Genomic DNA, 22,835 nt, shown 5'->3' on the forward strand with positions numbered 1-22,835 from the left:
GGATGGGGTCAAAAGAGTCCTGATTGTGGTTGCAAGTGTGCAATTGAAACCTTGTTCCTTTTGTATGTGTGGCACCATGTACAAAGGGGCAGAGCATTGATTGTGCAGTTGCTCTATCTTGATCCACCCTGTGGGTGCCATTGTCCAGAGGTGTGTGTGGGGTATCAATTGAAGAAAGCAGTGTCATGCCATCATGATGCAGGCTCTACCCTTTATGTGCATCGTGATGTTGCACACATGCATTAAACAGGCAAAAATTGTCTCACAGTGGGGCAATGTTGTTTTTCTCATTGTGAAGAAAGCCTCCAATTTTGCAGATGCCTCTGTCTTCTCCTTAGCAACTTGGGAGATAACTTGGATTCTCAAATGACAGCAATCCAGTTGCTGAGATTTCTGCCACTCAGACTGAACCTTTTTTTTGTTGAAGTGAATAGCTAGGAGCTTGACAATGTGGCACAAGGAAGCCCCACAATCCAGAAACCAGGAGATGGTGAGTTCTAGGCTTGCCTTAAGCATGAAAGCTGGCTGGGTGGCTTTGGGCCAGTCCTTCTCTCTCAGCCCAACCTACCTGCCAGGGTGGTGGTTGTGGGGAAAATAGGAGGCAGAAGTATCAGATTGACCTACTACATATACTTGGAGGCAGAAGTATCAGGTTGACCTACACACACACACACACACACAATAAATATATATTTAAAAGGTGGGATAAATATCTAACCCTCCTCCAGGGCCGCAACTAGGGTCTGTGTCACCCGGGGCGAACATGGATTCCTCACCCATTTTGCCGCCCCCCCCCCAGCGCTCATTTTGGCGCCCCACCAGCGTGGCGCCCCGGTTGCCCCCCCCCCCCCGCCCCAGTTGCGGCCCTGCCCTCCTCCTCATCTCCTATTGCCCACTTCAGGCTGCTGGGGCACACTCCTCCTCTCTGATCAATGTTCTCCGCGACCAGTTTTCCTTAGGCTGCAGCTTTCTGGCTTCTGCAGAGGCATCGTAACAGCTGACCAGCACTTTGCGTTTTCGGGAGTCGAAGGGTCTGGAATTTTTTCGGTCTATCTTTACTGAACTATATGACAGTTTCGCCACTGACATCCCCATTCCTCCGCTGTGACGCTCTAGGAAGAATATTATCTATGGAACAGCTGTGTTTTGACCACGCCTACCCGCTCACTTCCGCCTCGCTTTCTATTCCATCTCGATGGCTAGCTAAGCTTCTCCCGGAAACGGAATCAGGCCGGTAAGTAGGATGCGGAAGTACCCGTTACAGTGGGAAAGCTCGGCTGTCCTGCGGTTGCCACCATGGCAGCGTCTGGGGGTCCGGGAGGCGGCGTTGACAGTCTGGTGTCGACAGCAGGTGAGAGCGAGGAGGAGGAGTGGGGACGTTTCGGGGTTTCTCCTTGTGTAGCAATCAAATTCCGAATATTTTCCAAATGGTTGATTTCCCATCTCCCTGCTCCCTTATGACTGCGTTGCCTCCTCCCTCCGGAAAGGTCTTTCCTGCACACAGGTCGGGCGAGTCTTCTGTAGGCTTTGGGGTTGGGGATTTTATTTTCGTGGGCGTAGAGGGAATCGCAGCTAATTTGCTGGAATGGATATTAATTCCTGAAGAAATAAAATAGTCCCCAACATCATGTACCTCCTTCTTCCCACATGTGTGTGTGTGTGTGTGTAGAGAGAGAGAGAGAAAAAATGCACCCCAAAGAAGTCTGCAAAATACTTAGGAAAGTCTTAGGCGTTTTATGGCGAGTAGCCAACATGTATTCCCAGTCTGATGATCTTGGTGAAGGTGAAAGGTCCCCTGTGCAAGCACCAAGTCATGTCTGGCCCTTGGGGGGATGCTGCTTTTGCGAAGTTTTCTTGGCAGACTATAGTGGGGTGGTTTGCCATTGCCTTCCCCAGTTGTCACCTTCCCCTGCAAGCAAGCTGGCTACTCATTTCACCAACCTCGGAAGGATGGCAGGCCGAGTCGACCTGAGCCAGCTACCCGAGAGAGAATCCAGCTTCCACTGGGATCGAACTCGGGTTGTGGGGAGAGTTTCGGTTGCAATACTGCCGCCTACCCCTCTGCACCATACGAGGCTCTGCCTTAACTACTAGGCCAAACTAAATCGGTATTTTAAAAATAGGCCTACTTTTAATGAACAGTATGCTTTTAATTTCACAAAGTACCAGCCACACAAGTAATTAATTTATATTATGGTGCATAAAAAAAATAGGTTAAAATTAATTTTTCAGTTTGAGATCTAATGCTGGGCCTAATAATTGTAGCTCATGAATATTCATCCAGCTCGAAAAAGCAAGTCCTTGATGTAATCTATTTTATAAATAATTACAGAAGGGCTCCTAGTTCATAATTTCTTAATTAGCAGCACAGCTAATATAAGCAAAGAATTTCTACCATGTTTTCTTTGTTCTTTTAATTACTGACTGATGGCCAACTTCTTTTAAAGATAAAGATTCTACTTCTACCTCTAGTAGGAAGTGAAAAAAAATTGAGTATCCTCTATGCTTTGTTTGGATTAGGAGAGGAAATGTACAGTATCCTAATTTATAAACAAACAGCCCTTAATGGCTGTTTGAAAGCTTTTGCTACTTTTCAGTCCAAGTCCAGTTTATATGCAAAGAAGTCTAAGTTTGGAAAACAGGGATTTTGGACTTGCCTATCTATGCTTGTTTTCTGGTAACAGTCTTCCCACAATGAATTTCAAATGGAATTATAGCAATTATTTGTTAATGCCATGTATCCATCTAAATTAGCAAATGCAAGGTTCTGTCTTTTGTCTTTTTGATGACATGTTTTTCTCTCTTTTTGGGGGGGGGGGATTATATATTTAAATTGCTGCCATAGTTGGACTGGGCAGTGAAAACATTTGGTTCTACGCAGCCAAATGATCAGATTGGAGTTCATCACGTATATAAGCCCAAAGAAATATTTCAATTCACCTAAGAATCTGATATGCCTAATTATTGTTGTTTGTTCCTTGTCAGTATGTTCCTTAACAGTCTCAAATAAGGGTATTATTCTTTAATGGAAGGGCAAATACTATCACGATACCACTTTATATAACATTACAAAGCAGGCAAAAATGGAGGCTGTTCTTCTGGAGCTCATATCTGTCTTATAAAAGGAAGATAACATTAAGAGCAACAACCTATGCATGTTAACTAAAATCAAGAACAAGAGAATTCAGTGGTGCTTATTCTCATACCATTGTGATATTGAGGTCTTGAGCTGAAAGAAAGTTCAAATGTACTTTGTTTCAGAAGAAGCTGATATCAGTAGGAAACAGAGCACACCTCATCTATATATGTGTGATGTGAAAGGTCCCCCATGCAAGCACTGAGTCGTGTCTGACCCTTTGGGGCGATGTTGTTTTCACAATGTTTTCTTGGCAGACTATCACGGGGTGGTCTGCCATTGCCTTCCCCAGTCATCTCCTTCCCCAGCAAGCTGGGTGCTCATTTTACCAACCTCGGAAGGATAGAAGGCTGAGTTGACCTGAGCCGGCTACCCAAGAATCCAGCTTCCACTGGGATCGAACTTGGGTTGTGGGGAAAGTTTCAGTTGCAATACTGCTGCCTACCACTCTGGGCCAGATGAGGGTCTCCGATGATCTCACGTTGCTAATAAACTCCAAGAGCTACTATTTGCTGTGGAGAGTGGGGAGTATAAGTCAATAACTTAGTTTAAAAAGAAAATTGGAAGGGCTGTAATTGCCACAATGGCTGCAAGGGGAGCACCCCTGAACTGTTGATTAATAGGTATTGAGGATAATCCTGAGGAAATTAAGGCATACACTGTTAATTTCCTATATTGTGAGTTTCTTCATGTGCTGGGTTAATTGTTGTTGGTTGTGGACAACTAGACAATTTAAAATGCAGTAATATTTTTAAAACAATTTCTGCAAACTAAGGTAGGTACATTTCAAAGCTAGTTTGAAATAGGGATAAAACTTGAATCCTGTTTTTAAGTTGACAAGTGTGCTTACGCAGCAATTTATTGCAAGACAAACTTCCTTGAAGCCCTTCAGATATAGACCATTATATTTGGAGTGCACCAGATTATGAATATGTTCTTTATTTACATAGCTTCCTTGCTACTTGGCTTTTCATTCAGGAAATAACTTTTTTGTTCCGAGAAGTGGAATGTTGTTCATCAAGATGTTACCCTGTTCTTTGCTCTCCACTTCCTGCTTAATGTGCATCTTAAATTGACAGGCACAAGGTATTGTTTGCAGAGCCAATCAAAGAATCCGGTTTAATGTCGGCACAGCCGGATGGAAACCCTTGACCTTTTTTTATTTCGTTGGAGTCCTGAGATATGGATCATTAGATGTGAAGAATATTGCTCCTGAATTACTTTTATACATTTGCCAGTTAGATTAGAGAGGAGGTATTTTCCCGTTTGACGTCAAGAAGCTAGGCTATTGGATTTCAGTGCTTAATGTCACGCATTGTATTTATCAAAACCAGACACATTTCAAATAAGGAAATACTATTCTGTTTTGGCATGGTCAGCAACTAGTTTAATAAGATGCCTACTCTTGGAAAGATGGAAGTTGGTAAGTTGGTGTTTTCCACTTCCATTCCTCAAAGTCAGAGCAGACTTCCAATTTACAGTATAGGAGTACACTTTAGATTTTGATTTCTTCTGCAAGATAATGTTGGAAATATAAACGGGTGGGGCTGACATTGTTGGCCATTTGTTGAGCAGTAAGTTAAGAGGTGAAATAAGCCTCGATGAAGTTAAATGTATGAGAGGAATGTAATTTCGATAAGAAAAATGGTGCCTCCAAAAATCTATGGTTTTGACATTGAATTTTGACAGTGCAAGCTGGAGGAGCTCTAGAGACTACAAAAACGAGGCTGCAGAGCTCTTGTGGTGGTCATGGGTTGTGAACCTGCTGGGGAGTGATACTGGTAGAAGGATACTGAGCTGTTTTCTGTTTTTCCTTTCCCAGGTAACCGACAGTTGAAGTACATTAGTCTAGCAGTCTTGGTGGTGCAAAATGCCTCTCTCATCCTGAGCATTCGCTATGTGCGCACCCTGCCAGGGGACCGATTCTTTGCTACCACAGCAGTGGTTATGGCTGAAATCCTTAAGGGAATCACCTGCCTGCTGATCATCTTTGTTCAAAAGCAAGGTGGGAATACCACACCGAGGAAAACGAAGGCCCTCAAGGAAGGGCTTGCTTCTCCCAACATTGTTCCATGTTCATCAGCAAGTCTTGCTGGGTTGAGATTTGAGTTTCTGCCTTTGATGAATCTAATGGTTGAATTGAAAAATCTAAATCTCTTTTATGCTCAGTCATTTCTACTTATTACTCTTTATGATCGTATCTGGATTTGGCTCACCATAAATTTAAAGAACATGGTTGAGTGCTTGCAACTGTATGCAATAGTGAGAAGAAAACAAGCAAGAAAAAAGTATTTTCTATGGATACAGAAAGAAACAATGACATAATTAAACAATTAAGTGATGTGAAACAATGAATAATTTAAAACAAACTGTTATGTCTTGATATGTACAAGAAGCCATGTAGTTGCATGCATTGCTCAGCTCTCTCCTGGCCCTCCCAGATCTTACTCAGTTAAAAACATGAGCTCTGTTAAAGAACTAGTTTCCTGTCTGTATCCTTTTCCAGGTAATCTGAGACAGTTTGCTGCCTCCTTGTATGACTCCATTTTGGTGCAGTATATGGACACTCTCAAGCTAGCAGTGCCTTCTCTCATTTACACCCTCCAAAACAACCTGCAGTACGTGGCCATCTCCAACTTGCCAGCAGCCACCTTCCAGGTGAGATGCTCCTGCTTTCACTGCTTCTCTAAAGCGCTCTCAGGCGGTCTCTCCAGAGGAAGCATCTCTCCAAAGGAGAGTCCTTCCGTTTCATCTATGCGCTTCATATCCCATGGGGTCGTACGTGCCGTTCTGTTTTTCTCTCTGTCCCTCCTCCCTGCCTCAGGGTCATGAGGATGGGCATCCTGAGTTGTATTCCTTAAAGTGTCTTAGACCGTGCTTGTTGAAATCCCTAACTCTAGAAATACCCACCGCTGTGTGTTCCCATGGTTATTGTTTGATTTCATTATCAGTGCACTGTGTATCCAGGGGGCGCAAGGGTTGTTTCCCACAGAGATGGGAACTGCAGCTAGCTATCTGGAAAGGACTGACAGTCACATTATTTCAAAACCATACATACTGTACATAGATATATGGAAAGGCAGCCTGTTTTCTATCTTTGGAAAATGCTGAATCACATTGATGTAAATTATGCAAATCAACATTTATTTTCTCTTGCTCTGCACAATTTTATGATTCTGTGTAATATACTCTTTCTAATGATTGGTTGGGGGGAACATGCTAAATTCCTGGGTTTGGAAATCTCAGCAAGTATTCCTTCTTATTCTCAAACAAATGGTCACACTATCATGAAGAGTAGAGAATTCCTTTCTTTTATAAAATGAAAGCAAACACTAATGGGATGCTGAATTGTCCAAATTGTTACAATCTCCACTTTTTATCCACTTTAGTGGAATCAGGGTACACATACAATCCTGGATATTTGATTCTAAACCACTATAGTTTCAGTGAACCACCACCCCTTTTTTTTTGAGTAAGATTAATGACCTAAAGTGGGTTAAATCAGTGCAGTGCCCTCTGAGATTTTAGTTTCATTTTGCACACAGAGAATAAGAACTGAAAGGGGATCTGGATCCTTGCAGTGATTTGGATTAACTTTCCCTAACCAGATATCTTCTGGATGAGTGGAGCTGCAACTCTCCCAAGCTACTGGGAATTCTGGGGATTGTAGTCCAGTGCGTCTGGAGAGCAGAGTCTGGGGCGAAGGGGAAGTACATAATCCTTAGGTCCCTGGCTGGCTGGCAGCTCCCTCAGTCATGGTGTATTGGGGTGGCTACTAAACTGCACTGCCTTTCCCAGGTCACCTACCAGCTGAAGATCCTCACCACAGCAGTCTTCTCAGTGCTGATGCTCCGCAAGAGCCTGTCTCGTCTTCAGTGGCTGTCCCTCGTGCTGCTTTTTGCTGGTGTAGCCATTGTCCAGGTGGAGCAGCAGCAGGCAGGGGGCAAGCCAACCCCCAAGGACCAGGGGACGCAACAAAGCTACATGGTGGGGCTTGTGGCCGTGGTGGTGTCGTGCCTCTCGTCTGGCTTTGCTGGGGTCTATTTTGAAAAGATCCTCAAGGGCAGCACAGCCTCGGTTTGGCTACGTAATATCCAACTGGGCATCTTCGGGACCTTGCTGGGGCTGTTGGGGCTGTGGTCCACTGAGGGGGCAGCCGTAGCTCAGCATGGATTCTTCTTTGGCTATACTCCTCTCGTGTGGGGAGTGATCCTGAATCAGGCTTTTGGCGGCCTCTTGGTGGCCCTGGTTGTGAAGTATGCCGACAACATCCTCAAAGGCTTTGCCACCTCCTTCTCCATTGTGGTGTCCACCGTGGCTTCCATCTACCTCTTTGACTTCCACCTCAACCTACTCTTTGCTCTAGGAGCAGGCCTGGTTATAGGAGCTGTCTATCTGTACAGCTTGCCCAAGGGACCATTGGCCAATCGATCCCTGGTCGGGGCGGCTGTCCAGCAGCAGGGCCATGGAGCACAAAGCAAGGAACTTCCTTCCGTGACTACAGATGGCTTCCTGTCCAAGTCAGTACTGATCAGTTGAGAAGAATGGAACATGTCCTGCATTCCCTGTCACTGGTTTCTTGTGAAGGTTCAACAAAACCTGGACCCCTTTTTGCAATGTCCATCTTTTTCACTTCTCACTCTCTCTCCCCAGGTCTTCTCCCCTCTTTTCTCTCCCTATTGCCTTGGTCTTTATGTTCTTAACTTTGTGCTGACCACTGCATATTCTCCTCCTTTTCCTCTCACTGGCTTCCCAGCTTATTAAGCTGCCAGTTTTATAGACCCATAAATTGTTATTTTACCCAACAGTGTATAATTCTCCACACACCTCAGCTGGTATCTGCCATTGCCTGCTTGAATTGTTCACCTTCTCTTTGACTTCTAACTTTCCTATCTGTTTCTCCACTGTCCCTCTTTTGGGGACATTGCCTCCTGAAAAGCAACTAGGGGCAAAACTGCTTTGGGAATCCTTGTGTCCCAAGAACTTTCTTATGTCTGGTCAGCAGGGAGAAATTTTATAAAGAGGTGTACTTCGGAGTAAACACTTTTCATAGAAGATCAGATATAATCTCAAGAAGGATTGAGTGGGGGAGATACAGCAACACATAAAAAGAGAAATCTGAAGAAAAATGTCCTTTGCCCTTTGGGAGCATACCAATGGTTTTTAAAATGCCAGATATGTGAAAGTAATAGGAATTAGCTTGTTTACAGCTGTTTGCCCAGAAATTGTCAACTTTATCTACTGTAGCAAATGAAAATTTAACAAGAAAGGTGGTGTGTGCGTGCGTGCATGTGGCAGTTCCAGGCCAGTGGATCAAGGTGTTGGGTATTTGAGTTGCTTGACGTTCTGCTTTTGTTCTTTCTCCAGTTCTGATTATGTAGCAAATGCTGTTGGATCGCTGTGGAAAGGGAACTGAGTTTGTGGTGTACTTAATTCTTTCCTGCCCTCAGTGAATATTTAGAATATTAAAGGTTTGGGGGTTACTGGGCAAATGAGGAGACTGAATCATTATTAATTAAGGTTTCATTATGGATGAAGATGGAGTGAAACTGACAGCAGATGGTCTCATTTCACATAAGGGACACTTGGCTTGAAGTAGTAAGAATCTCAGGGTAAGGGTGGGAGAATATTAGGATAGAGCCACCAGATATGGGCAGATAATGTATATACAGTACAAGAAGAGAAACTTGCATCAGCCAGAGATTAAGAGGAGGAGCGTCTGCTGGTGCTGGTGCTGTCAGAGCACCAAGATTGGAATGTCTGGCCTTCTGGAACTCCATGGCACCTACTGGGGAGTCTGTGGAGCACAAGCTAAGAATCTGAGTGCCATTCATTTTCTTTCATACTTTGCAGGGAGGAGAGGTGATTAAATGAAAACAGGGTTCTTAGTGAACGTCCAAGTCCATTTCAAGTAAGCGTCCCCCCTCTTCATCCCACCCTCAAATGGAGGTCTCCCAGGTGTTTGCTCTGCACTTCCAGGCACAGGTGCACGCAAACAGTTCGGCTTGGTGGTTCACATGCTATGTAGGGCTTGAACCTAAAAGCAACGGAAGGGTAAGGGAGGCTGGGATTCTGAGGAGGTAGGGCCCTTCTCAGCCTCGGTTTCCTTTCTCTGTTAATATCTTAGGCTTATTGGGATTTGGACTGCCTCTCCTTAATCCTTATGCATTTTGTGCAGACTCAGCCAGTTGGTTGAGGGAGGGTGCACTAACCCTGGAGTGCAGGTGGGGTGGGAGGGCCTTGAGTGAATTTTGGTTCCTTTTGAAATGGGGAGGATAAACACAAGTCACGTGATATGTGTGAGTGTGTATGTACGTGTTTTTTACATTGCTAATCATTTTTTATGAATCCTGCTTTTTTAAGGAAATACCTAAAGAAAGCCTGTACTGTTTGTCAATGTACATAAATTACAGATGAATAAAGAGAGTGTATTTATTTAGCCTTATTGCTTAATGATTGAGGAAGCCTTGGAAAGGGCAGATCTGTCTCATGCTGCATGTCTAACCCTATTAACGCTGGGGGGTGGCTGGGGCAAGGGAGGGGGCAGCCTTTTCACTAGAGATTGGGGTCAGCTGCTTGTAAAGAGGAGGGGCGGGTGTGATTTTGAGCCAGGACACTGTGGGAGAGAGCAGTAGGTAAGTAGCATGGGACTGGGTCAGTCCTGAGATCTCCAAGTGGATCCGGAAAGAGCTGTGCCTGAAGCCTTTAAAGATATGGTCATGGCTGTGAAATTTCAATGGCTGATAAACAGGATTAAATGGCATTTTCAAAGATTCATGGAGCAGATCTTCTGTGGTCTCCAATATTTCCTTATCTCATGATAAGGCAGGAAGCTTGTCAATAAGGGTTAATAAAGTATGCAAGCTAAGCAAAACTCTGCATGTTTTGCTTAACTGATAAATCTTGGAAGATGTAAATAATTGCTTTCAAATCACTGATTTTTTTTAAAAAGTTGCAGAACTCACCCCGGGTAAGGGAAAATGTTGGATGTGAGCTGTGGATGAACAGCTAGGAATCGTTGAACCAAATCACCACAGAATCTGTACGCCCCAGCTAGATCGACTTCTGCATTGATTCTGCTCTGCAGGATCCAGTTGTGATTGATGGACCTCCTGCAGCCTCTTTTCTGGGTGGATCCAATGAAATAGACTGCTGCATATCTGTCTTGGGAAGCACTGGACCGCTCTCTTTTGGAATTAGTAACTTCTACCACGTGGGGATCTTACCACTTCTCCATTCTGGATTTGTAACTGTACTGGCACTTTGAGGCTGGGTTTCTCACTTCATTGATCCTTTGAGCACTAATTTATAATTAGATTAGAATCACCAGATAGATAGCAGTTGTTTGCTGTTATCTTCTATGAAATGGTGTTAATACTGTGAGTTTGGTGGCTACTTCCGAGGCAGAAATAGCTGTCATGGTTCACATACCATGCTTAGTTTATTGAATAAACAGCTAGCTTTGCATGTGCTGAGCCATGGTTGGACTAATAATGGACTAATAAATACCAGTTAACCATAACTGATTCTGTTCACACAACATGCTAACCAACTAAGAAAGCCACAATTACGCCTTGGCACAATGTCTGAGCTCACTTCAGGAGTCCATTTCAAATGCAACAGTCGCTGTATATGCTTGCTCCACACAACAGAATTGGGGATAGCTCCTGTTTTGGCACTTTGCATCTTTTTTTTTTTTTTTTGCTAAAGTCAATATGGGAGTTAATTATTGCCCTTTATAAAGGTTGCCAGGAACATCCAGGGTTTTGCAAGTTGCAGAGAAAGGAAAGCACAGGTAAAGATTGTTTGGGCATATTGATTCTGCAGCTGAAATACAGTGTCATAGAAGACCTTGCAAGTGTTGGTCCTTCCTTTCGATGGCAAACTTACATTGGAGCCATTCTACACTACCTGGAATGAGTAATAAGTATATTTTTGAATGCTGTCTTTTTTCCCCTCCTCTCTAAAACTGCAGCTAAAGCAGGGCTTTTTCCTCTAACAAGCTTATTTTCTAATTGAAGTGAGTGTGTTGCATGAAAGAATTCAAAATAATATTCCCCCATCCTTTTTTGGTCTCAAACTACATTGTTCGTTGGTGTGCTTTATTCTGGCTATATGTACAGATCTGGCTCAAGGAAAAAAAGGAAGGAGTAGTAAGTAGCATTGCAGAGGTCAGTGTCCTTGATACTGTGACAACATTGTCATAACTACCTCGTTAAACTAAGAACACAATGCACCACAAACCAGTAATCATTTTAGCTTAGTGTATGGTGCCAACTCTTGACAATGTGATTAGTTTATAATTCAGTGCATCCTGCAAACCCAGGAAACTGGGTTAACTGAGTAAACCATTTGTTAGGATAACTGATTAAGCATGTCATCGGAACACAGCAAGCCTTTGCAGTGTGCTTTAAAAATATGCCATTGCTTCTGATAGCAGGAGAAGCCATATTACACAGGATCTGTGTACATAACCCTCTTTGCCAAATATGCGCCATTTCCCCTATTCTGTGTTATGGTCTATTGAGTGGACTAATTCAATAACTACTAAATTTTGGATCCTCCCATGGAAAGCATTTAGACATATCCTTTGTTTCCTTCACTCTGACCACTTTAGGTTGCTCTAGGTCAGGATTTCTCAACCTTAGCAACTTGAAGATGTGTGGATTTCAACTCCCAGAATTCCCTGGCCAGCATTGCTGGCTGGGAAATTCTGGGAGTTGAAGTCCACACATCTTCAAGTTGACAAGGTTGAGAAACACTGCTCTAGCTAGAAGGGGATGACTCTCCAGCAAACAGGGCTTTGATGTCTGTCTTCCCTGGTCCAAATGCAGCACTATCAGGAATAGAGAGTTGATCCCGTGTCACATTCTAGATGTTGCCAAACTACCACTCCAACATTCCCAGCCAGCTTGGTTAGTAATGAAGGATGCTGAGAGTTGTAGTTCAGTATTATTTGGAAGGTCGCGGATTACCCATCCTGGCACTTCACCACATTGGTCTAAGGCTACCATGCCTAGCGAAGCTGTCAAAACAATATAAGAAATTGGGCTGAACTCAAAGAAAAGCCCGAGGTCAGAGAAAACTCAATGGCGTGCTCTTCAATCCTGCCAGATTGCTTAATGAACCATCAAAGAACTCTTGTTTCAAGGGGTGTCCACAAGTTGGTGTCAACAGTGTAAAAACTGGAGCGCAACTGGGTGATCATGCCCCAGTCTTTCTGCATGGACATACTGTAAAATGGGGGAGGGCTTTGATCCTCACAGTCATGCCTGCTATTTTGACGCTGAGACCCCACCCCCAACCATGTGCCCCTGTTCATTTCATTTAGGAGGAATGTCTTTTCAAGCCCTCATGAATATAAAGAACTTGGGAAAAGTGCAACAGGCAAAAACAAAAACAAAACAAAATCAAGAGATCTTGGAAGTTAGATGCTTCTGATATAGCTGTTGTTTGCTTTATGGGGAAAATTTGTTTTGCGATATATACAAAGTTGAAATGTGCAGATGTTATTTCTTTCTGTTGCAGAATGCTTTTTGATTCCTGTAGTCTAGGAAAAAGGGCAATGGTACTAGCAAGGTCCAATTGATTGCTATTATTTTAATGATGGTTTATTGTTATCCATGGCTGGATTTGCTGAACACAGTCAGTCATAAGTTGTTCACAGACTACAATGATTGTGTTCAGAGAACACAGTAAACCAAAATCATCATGGTTTATTGCAGTATGTGAGCCCAGCCACCATTAAAACCATCCACATGGCCATAAGGGTTAGGAGCAGGCCAGCAACTAGGGTCTGTGTCACCCAGGGCAAACATGGATTCCGCGTCCATTTTGGTGCCCCCCGGCACTCATTTTCCTCCCCAGTGCTCATTTTGGTGCCCCCGCCCGTGCGGTGCCCAGGGCACATGCCCTACTTGCCCCTCCCCCCACTTGTGGCCCTGGTTAGGAGCTTGCTGTTTTGAATTTTTTGGAAATGGAAAACTGCAACTGTTGCATGATTAAAGACTTATAAAACACCAAGGGATATTGTTCCATTTTATTTATCCATGGTTGCTTATTTGTAGAGTGGATGTTCAAATCCATGGGATTCACTAAGCAAGGTTGGGGTAGTGGTGTGGGTTTTTTATCTAAATTCCTGATTTTGGCAAGGAATGAGTTGTAGAAGTAGAAAAATACAGGTGATCAGCCTTCCCCTGTACCCCCTAAATTAGTGGATCAGGTCCCAGATTGGGGGAGGTGGCTATAACTAATTAACTTAGAGGCAGATGGAATATCCTGAGATGACCAAACTCCAGGTCCTCTTCCTCACTGAGCTTAACCACTCTTCTGCTTTTTTTCAGGGTCTCAGCTAAAGAAAAAGGTTCTTGAAGCAGCAGAGAAAACACCATGGAAGACTCTAGCAGCATTTCAACTGTGATGCTTTCCTAGACTAATGAAATCTTCTGCCTGAGCTTCTAAGCAGCAGAACAATTCATGGCATTATGTACAGGGAAAATAGGACTAATTTTCTCAGGTGTGCCTTTTGGGTAACCTGATGCACTCTATCGGGTGTCTGATAACAAGCAAGCATGGAGCAAAATTGGTCCCTCGTTAAGACCTGCCTCACATACACGGCTGACCCATAGGGGTTCTGAAAGCAATTAATGGTTCCCTATTGGATTATCCCAGAGCAGCAAAGGAGCTAGTAGAGCTGATTTTTTTTTAAAATGAGACAACACCCTTAATTAATTCCTTGTCTCACTAGCTGGGCGTGCATTCTGAATTCTAAGGTACTGTTCCAAGTGTTTGCCAAATTCTGCCAGGAGCCTGTTACAAATTGCAACCCTGGGAAGCAACTTCAGGCCTGTGCTTTTTTTTCCCACCTCCTCCTCCTCCTCCAATTCTGTTTTGTTTACAATGCAGCTGGGGGTGAGGGGCAAACTTGTAAGTTCAAACGCTTGCTCACAAATTTTGTGATATTAATACTAATTACAGAATTGTCGTATGTGGCAGTGTGAGTGAGCTCAGAAAGAAAATCACCATGCGTGAACCAGCCTTGGCCCGGTTGTTGTGAACTGAGGTTCATTCCAAACCACTGTTCTCCTCTGAAGGACAGATATTATCAGAAAAGTTGTAACTTGTCTAAAGCTTTGATTTTGCTCCTACCCCACCAGAGAATCTGAAGCAGAGACCCAACCCGGTGTTGAGTTCCATGGCTTCGCTTTGCATTGCTTTCCACAGCTCAGTTTGCAAAAGCCTGGCCTGCACAAATCCAGACCTTGGAGGCCAAAAAGAAGACAACATACTGGCTTCTCCTTGCTTGCCATTTCTGTTTCACTTTGTGTGCTGAGCCTTTCCCTCCCCTTGTACAAAGGGAGAGGGTGTTTCCTTTTACTCCCTAGGTAGGACTCTCCCCACCCATCCTATATCAGTGCAGAGCTGTAGCATCGTATCAAATATTAATTGCATTATAAAGGCATTGTTGAGATAGTTCTATACATGGAAGCAATGTATTATATTTTAAATATTCACTCTGCAGTTTTGTACATTTTATTCTTGTAAAAACGTAATACAGATTTTTAAAGCAAGCAGGCTGGGTGTAGAGTGATCATTTAATCAGAGCCAAACAGCTGCATGTTCTAGCTAGTCTGAGCACACAAGGTGGATTTGGGGGTGGGGGGAGGTGTGCTGGCCTCCATCTCCCAGCCTTGGCTGGTCCTTACCGGCCAGACTATAAACTAAGTCTGCAGAAGGAGTTTTCTTTATGCTATGCAAATATTATAAGCAGAGAATAATTGTTATATGGGGGAAAAAAGCAGGTTCTATTTCATCTTTGTTTTAGAAATTCAAAGTGGGATGGGGGAAGGAGATGGAGACCAGTGAGGAGACTGTTCCCTGCAGAAGTCAGCACGCAGAACTGGAACATGGTAGAATCTCTTCTGCGGTGAAACACTGCCTCCAAAGAGCCCAAAAGATGTTGAGAACGTGTAGCCTTCCAGAAGCTACTGAACTACAAGGATCAGCAGCCCTTACCATTGGGCATGCCAAGAGTTGTAGTTGTAGCAAAGATCTGGAAAGACTACCAGTCTGTAGTCCAGAGGGAGTCTTGTTGTTGCAGATCTTTCAGAACATGTTATCGCTAATGTTCTTATCAAATTCATTCAGGAAAGGAGGAGTGGGCATCTCAGTCCTGCTGCTTGGCTCGAGAAGCTTCTGCGTTTGCACGCAAGACTGCCCCAGGACTCGGATAGGGGCGCTGCTGGAACAGTGGACCGGCGGCTGTAGTATCTGCACCTGTCTTGGCTTCATTTCGCTTGGGCAGCCCCGTGGACCAGGTCCCCCTTGAGATGTAGAAAAGATATAGAAACAATTTCGGCATCACTGGCTGCTCCCCAATCCTATCACTGCCCCTCATTACTTTGCCTCTATTTTCTAAATTCATCTAGCTTTGGTCCTACCCCACTGCCAATGCATCCACTCCTCTACTTCCCAGCTACTAAGACAACCTGAGGTGCTCACTGACTTTTAAAATTCTATGAACACATAACGCAGCAACACTTGAGCATCTGATTGGTATAGTCTTAGAAAATGAAAGAATGTAATAACAAGGACAGGTAGAGGTACAGAATTTAATTTCCTCATAACCCATGTTTTCATAGAAAAAGCAAGTTTCTAGTCCCCAGGGATCATACAAGTTATGCTTTGACATAATTTACACTTTTCTAGTATATACACTAGAAAAGTTTGCTAAAATCTAGAAAGAAGAATTTAAAGTGCCTGAATGCCTTTCATTGTTAATTCCAGCAGACAACTGGAACATATGAAGCTGTCATATATCAAATCAGAGCAATGGAAGATACAGTCCAATGTTTGTGATTAGTGAAAGCTCTTTAAGGCCCAGCAGGAAGCTACTCAAGGTTTTTTTAAACACACATCCTGTTGTATCCAATACTCTTATCCTGAAACTGGAAGCATTTGTCCTCTCCCAATGCCTACTTCTGATCTTCCAATCTAGCCATTCTCCTGCAACGACCCCCAGCTTCAGCAGGGTGCTTGAAGCAGTGGGTGAAGCCTTCTATTGAGCAGACTCACCGAGGAGCATCTGAGTAAGCGCTGGGGTCCATGGGATCAAGTTCTTCATCCTTTCGGCTTGCTGTAGAAGACAGACAAGAGGAATGCTGGACTCTGATAACCACTCTCCCTTATGGGGCCAAGAGAAACCCAGCCTCCAGGAGGAGACATGCCTATGGCTGAAAGATAGTTGGGAGCTCAGGGTAGGGCATCTGCTCTTACCCTTTTTGCTCTTGGGGTAGGGGGCCAGCTCTTCCCGCCGGTGATAGCGACGTTCCTTCACCTCTTCACGCTCGACCTTCTCATGGAAGCGTTCTGTTTTGCTTTCACCATCTGGAGGAGATTGATATAGTTGGCATTAGTTTTCTGAAAACCTACCTCTTGCCTCCCCCTTCTGCACTGGCATTTTTCTTTTGGTTGTTCTTAAACAATAATGTATACAGGTGGTCACATATACAGGTAATCCTCGTTTAGTGACCACAATTGGGACCAGCAACTCAGCTAAGTGGTCGCTAAGTCAAACTACGACTGTGCTTATGATCTTACTTCAGCTTTCCTTTGATTTACAGACCTGCGATGGTCGCAAATGCCAGTATTGATAGTAATGTTATTTCTTCATCACTGCTGTAACTGTGAACAGTTGCTAAATGATGCAGTCGCTAAATGAGGACTACCTGTAACTAGATTGCTATTCCCCCTGCTCTGGAAATCTTTTGAAAACCGAATAACAGAATGTAATCAGTGGCCACCTAACACCATTTTGACAGCCCCAAATCCAGATAAGTGTCAAAACAGCAGCATGCACAGCTCCCTGTGAAAGAGAGGGAGGGTAGGTCACTGAGGCAGTTTTAAAAGCCTATCACTACTGATGAACACAGAGTACAACCACCTATTCCCTCTCATGTAAGATTGCCCATTGACTACTTGTTGTGATACATCAGCAGCAACTGTTACAGTGAGCAGTAGATGAAGCTGTCCTTTTTCCAAAAGTCAAGTGTTCCCAGTTAAGTGCTTCCAGATCAAGCCACTAGTAACTAACCTAACACACAGTTGAGAAAGCCGGCAACCCCACATTTCCATTATCACCTCTCTTCAGGATTACACAGCTTAACAAGGTATACAGTTTATCTTCTGTATGCCCCCGTGTCTCCATGCAGAGGAGGAGACCTTTTTTTCTCCAAGTGTAAAAATGGTGGCTGGGGCCTGTGCTTCCCTGGGGTGGCAACAAATGCAGTGGGAGAATTGGGATGTTTCAAGATTTCAGAGAGTTTTTTTTTTACTCCTCACATTACAACTGCATGTTTTCCTGCCTCAAAATAGCAGAAAAATGCACCACTCATTTCCAGTCCAAAGGGGTTCTAGAGTTTCTGTCTTCCTTTTTTTTAAAAGGAGGGGGGTCCAGAGGCCATAGGTTGTCCGCCCCCATTTTGTAGCCTTATGCATACATTCATTCTCACCAGAGGCCAGATTAAATTTTCTGTCCTTCCAGAAGATTAAATCCCCTATTCATTTAAGACCAGTTTACGGTTCCCCTACTATGACCTACTCAGATAATACCAAAACACTGTATGTAAAACAAAACATTCTTACCTAAGTTGTTCTTCAGTTTCTTAGCTGCTTTGGTCACCACAGAATTGGGATCGTTAGGCGAGAGCCATGAAACCAGATCAGTTTCTATGTTCCAATAATAAGGGAGGCAGCTACAAGGAGAAGAGAACCATATTTGCTACGTCTATAGCCAAAAGCAATAGTTCCAAAGTTCCCTCATCCTCAGGGAGCAGTGAAATTCTCAACACTTTTTGTCAAAGGCCATTGGCATTTACCTTCAGAAAACTGTGTGTATGTATGTATGTATGTGTTTGTTTGATTGATTGACCAGTGTTTCTCAACCTTGGCCCTTTTAAGAGGTGTGGACTTCAACTCCCAGAATTCCCTGGCCAGCCATGCTGGCCGGGGAATTCTGGGAGTTGAAGTCCACACCTCTTAAAAGGGCCAAGGTTGAGAAACACTGGGTTAGACTGATATCCCATCGTTTCTTCCGCAGTTCCCTATTCACAGTAACACGCCCTGCCAAAAAAAAAAAAAAAGCCTGTGGGGTTGGCTGCAGTGATAGTAACTGGCCCAAGGTCACCCAGTGAGCTTCATGGCTGAGGGATGTGAACTGGGGTCTCCTTGGTTTTATTTCAATACCTTAACTACTACACCATACTACTCAAAAAATCCAGGATAGGTAGAGCATCAGCTGCCCTCCCATATTAGGGTACTGTACACTTCCACCACATCCCTGAATGAAGGAGCCTACCAGCAGTCTACATTATGCTTTCAGTTTCAATTTGACTTAAATTACAGCTTGTTCTATACTAAGCAGCATGAATAGATCCTCAGGGATTTCTCATCAGCAGTACCGATGCACAGGGGCTCTCAGACGTTCCTGCTCTTTCTACTTCTTCCTTTGCAATAGTGATTTTGATAAATGCACAGAGATCACACATCTACCTCAAAACCAAAACCCATTAACTGAGTCCAAGTACTTTAAGGGACAAAAACACACACACACACAAATGTAAGAAACAGAACAAAACCACATCCAGTGACTCAGCTGATACTATATTAACCCAGATACTGTAGTTTTCCAAAAATGGGTTGTAAATATGTGAGGGGAAATAACGGTAGCCATGGTTAACACCCCTCAAGTTTTGCTGTGCTGCCTCATTGTGTCAATCTGAAGCTGAAAGACAGAATTATAGCGGGAACATGGAACATAAGAAGCATGAACATGGGAAAATTCAATAGAGTAAAAGATGAAAATTGACTACAGATTGATATTTTAGGCATTTGTGAATTAGAATGGACTAGAATTGAACCCTTTTAGTCAGAAGACCACACTCAGACCACAAAAAACAAAGAAGGAATAATGCTGTTTTTATAGTTAGGAAGGGGATAATAAAGACAGTATTTAGGTACAATGCAGTCAATGATTGAATATCAATTAGACTTCACAGACAACCTTTAATATGAGATTATCCAAATGTACACTTCAACCACTGATGAAAAGGAGGTTGAGGAGTTTTGTGATCAACCTCAATCTGAAATTGAAAGAACATGCAAGCAATATGTACTGCTTGTGATTGGAAACTGGAATGCCAAAGTTGCAAATAATGAGGAGGAAAACAGAGTTGGACTGTATAGCCTAAGAAAACAAAACAAAGGGGAGTGATGTATCAACTTCTGCCATTACAATGATTACTTCATTGTTAACACAGCCTGCCAAGAACAAAAATGACACATTTATACATGGACATCACCAGATGAAGTACATACCAAATTTATTGTTGGAACAAGGAGATGGAAGAGCTCAGTTATAGCATCAAAGAGGTGGCTAGGCACTGACTGTGGAATGGATCACAAACTGTTCATGTGCACGTTCCATTACGCTAAAGCGGAAGGAAACCAACCAGTTTCCATAATGTAACAATATCCTGACCTAATTAATTAATTAATCAATCACTCACTCACTCACTCACTCACTCACTCACTCACTCACTCACTCACTCACATTTAGCCACTGCCCATCTCCCCCAGAAGAGGGACTCTGGGCATATGCCCACCATTTACAAGGAGAACGTTAGGAATCACTTTGAAGTCCTGAACTTCATTGATAGGGAATCAGAGGAACTGTGGAATGAAATCAAAGAACTAGTTAAGGATGAATTTGAAAAGAGACTGCCAAAGAACAAGAAGCAGAAGAAAGCAAACTGGATGTCAGAAGAAACCGTGGAAATTGAAGAGAAGAGAAGACAAAGATCTCAAGAAGTAACTTACAGGATTTGTTAAGAGCTGTTAGAAGAGACAAGAAGCAGTATTAAAAGAAAATCTGTAAAGACACTGAAGATGGAAAACAGGCACAGAAAAATAAGGAAAGTCTTTCAAAAGATCTCTGAACTCAGAAGGGGGTCCCAACCTCAAATTGATATGCTAAAGGATGGACTACTTCAAAGATCAAACAAACGTGGAAGGAGTATACAGAAATTCTGTACTGCAGAAACGTCAACATTCAGGACACCTTAGAAGATACTTTCCTTTTTACAAGAACCTCTAGTAGTGAATACATACGGCTTCCAGTGAAGACATGGAAGAAATTAAATTGATTTTTGATGAGTTTTGTCTTAAAGTCACTCAATTTTTGGACTATCTCTCAGAAGTTGTGGATACTGAAATGAGCCAACAGTTGGAAAAAAATTGATAATGCTGTAAAATACTGAAAGGACAAAGTCGATTTCCCAAAGAAGAAGATGGGGATTAGAGATTTGGATTTAAAATGAGAACTGGAAAAGACTGTACTGTTGGAATATGAAGAAAAAGAATTTGGTTTAAAATGCTGCAGGGTCCCAGAAGAATTATTTTTCCTGTGACACTCTATAAAAGCACAAGTTGGACTTTGAAGAAAGAGGATATATAGCTTAGATAGCTAAGAAAACAAACAAATGGATAATGGAACATATCAATTCAAGGCACAAATGATCACTTTTGGACACCTTATGCAAAGACCTAGCTCTCTTGAAAAGTCTACAATGCTGGGAAAGGTGGAAGGAAGGGAAGAGAATGACCAGCAGCAAGCTGAATGGACTCAATTACAGCAGCAATGGGTGTACCACTGGAAGACCTGAAGGACCAAGCTGGGGACAGGTCATCCTAGAGAACATCTATTTATGTGGTCACTACAAGTCAGCACTGATTTCATGGCACATCATCATCGTGATTAACACAATTCATGGGTTGGTATAATACTCTGACTCCAACATATAACATAATCAAAGTATTAAGACATAGAATATTCTAACTTAATAAATGCCGTCTACCATATAATCATGACAAAACAGCTGACTCCTGGAAATATGGACTGGACCATCCCTTCTTTTCTCCTTATTTTTCAGAAAGCCATAAAAGGTTAGCTCTTCAGAAAGGCATCTAGAGACAGTCAGATCATGCTTCTCCCACATTATATTAATTGATTTTTGTTTTTAAATCCTATTAATACTGTATGCCATACCAAATCTCTAGAAATGGAGCCACATATGTTGCAGTAATAAATAAATAATAATAAAAAAGACATTACTCTGTTGGACAGGAGATATGAAAATACTAAAATGTTTGCCAACTCAGTAATGGCTAGACAGCATATGGCAGCCTTCTAGAAGCATTAAATCTTTCCTCCTTCAGGTGTATCAGATTTGCAGAGACCAGCTAACACAACCAGAAACATCTCCCTGACCAGGCAGGCCACTGATGAATACTGGTACCAATCCTGCAAGCACAGACTAAAAGCACTCTAATGGAAATCATTTGCAGGGCATACTAAGCACCTACTATATTCTTACCAAACAGGGTCGATGACTTTGTACCAGTTTGGTGGCAGATTCTCCATCCTTGTGGCTTCATAATCAACATGATCATCATCATAATCTTCTGCAATTATTTCCTCTTCTGGCTCTTATGTGGAAAGAAACAGGATCAGGCTTGAAAAAAAAGATGGGGTCAACAGGTGGCAAAATTGCACAATCCAGAATGGATAGCAATTTTAGAGAGCCAAAATAATCACTTGGGAACTAGCCAGCTCTAGTTCCTGGGTACTGTCCCAGATGCCAATCCTTGTTATGGAGTCTGCCCACACAAGTTATCTTCTTCCTGCAAAAACATTTTCTGTACTTACCAGGTTCTACATGCTTCAGCAGGCCTCGCCTGGCCAGGCGGGACTGCAATGCCACCGGAAGAGGCATCAGAGTGGAGCAGGTGGGCAAATGTTGCCTTGCCAACCACTTTTCTATACCTGAGTAGAAAGAAAAATGTCACACCTTGCATTTAACTCTTATCACTGCTCTTTCCAGAATGTGCACACTACCCCATAAGTTTTCACACCAGAACTCTTTAATACTATTTCTCAGAATATGTGGGATTCAACTTCTATGGATGATGGCACATATAATCCATCAGGGTACCACTTTGGGGCAATATCTGCTTTATACTTTTCTTTTTTCTTTTTCCTGTCTACATACATTTCCTTAGGAATCAAGCCAACTCCTATTTAAAATTTCCCTAAAGCTCTACTGGCATCCCTGTTGCAGTCAAGCCAGATACTTTACCATTCCTATTTACATGTTTTTCTTACATTCTCCTTGCAACCAGGCCAGTAGTCTCTTGCCAATGTTTTATTTAACAACTTAATTTAGTTAATTACATGTATTTATTTAACAATGTTGTTCAATGCTTTTTCTTTCTCCAGTTCCTGTCACCTATGCTTTTAGCAGGCCACATGCAGAACCACTCAGTCACCTCCACTACCATTTGATTCTCTTAAACCTGCACTCTTATAATGATTTATCAATCCTAATCAGTTTTCTCTCTTATCCACTGGATGTAACTGTGGATAAGCAGTTACATAAGCAACAAGCAGACCTGCCACTTTGTGGCCTGTACATTGTGGAGCATACCCTGAGTATTAAAAGACATGCTATCATTTATCTGCGTAACCAAGACTCTCATCTGCGGCAACACTGTTTTTCTAAGATTGGTACTTTTTGTAATTCCACAATTTTTGTAATTTCATCTAGCCTGTACCTTAGGAGTGTTTTGGGTCCAATTCTTAACA

At 42.8% G+C, this 22,835-nt stretch overlaps 2 protein-coding genes across 2 annotated transcripts; one reads left to right on the plus strand and one right to left on the minus strand.

Moving 5' to 3' along the window:
* The first annotated feature begins 1,212 nt into the window (after positions 1–1,212).
* Positions 1,213–9,575, plus strand: SLC35A2 (solute carrier family 35 member A2). The gene is made up of 4 exons (XM_063294115.1): positions 1,213–1,351; positions 4,959–5,141; positions 5,643–5,794; positions 6,935–9,575. The coding sequence occupies exons 1-4, from the start codon at positions 1,297–1,299 to the stop codon at positions 7,673–7,675; spliced, it is 1,131 nt and encodes a 376-aa protein (XP_063150185.1). The 5' UTR covers positions 1,213–1,296; the 3' UTR covers positions 7,676–9,575.
* A 5,078-nt stretch (positions 9,576–14,653) lies between these two features.
* On the minus strand, positions 14,654–22,016 carry PQBP1 (polyglutamine binding protein 1). Its single transcript, XM_063294116.1, has 6 exons — positions 21,900–22,016; positions 21,568–21,679; positions 17,780–17,889; positions 16,412–16,522; positions 16,211–16,271; positions 14,654–15,459 (listed from the first exon to the last, which is right to left on the minus strand). Exons 1-6 carry the CDS (start codon positions 21,964–21,966, stop codon positions 15,303–15,305), a joined length of 618 nt encoding a protein of 205 aa, XP_063150186.1. The 5' UTR covers positions 21,967–22,016; the 3' UTR covers positions 14,654–15,302.
* Between the last annotated feature and the right edge of the window lie 819 nt (positions 22,017–22,835).

The sequence above is a fragment of the Candoia aspera genome, chromosome 2, assembly GCF_035149785.1.
Source record: "Candoia aspera isolate rCanAsp1 chromosome 2, rCanAsp1.hap2, whole genome shotgun sequence".
Lineage (NCBI taxonomy): Eukaryota > Metazoa > Chordata > Lepidosauria > Squamata > Boidae > Candoia > Candoia aspera.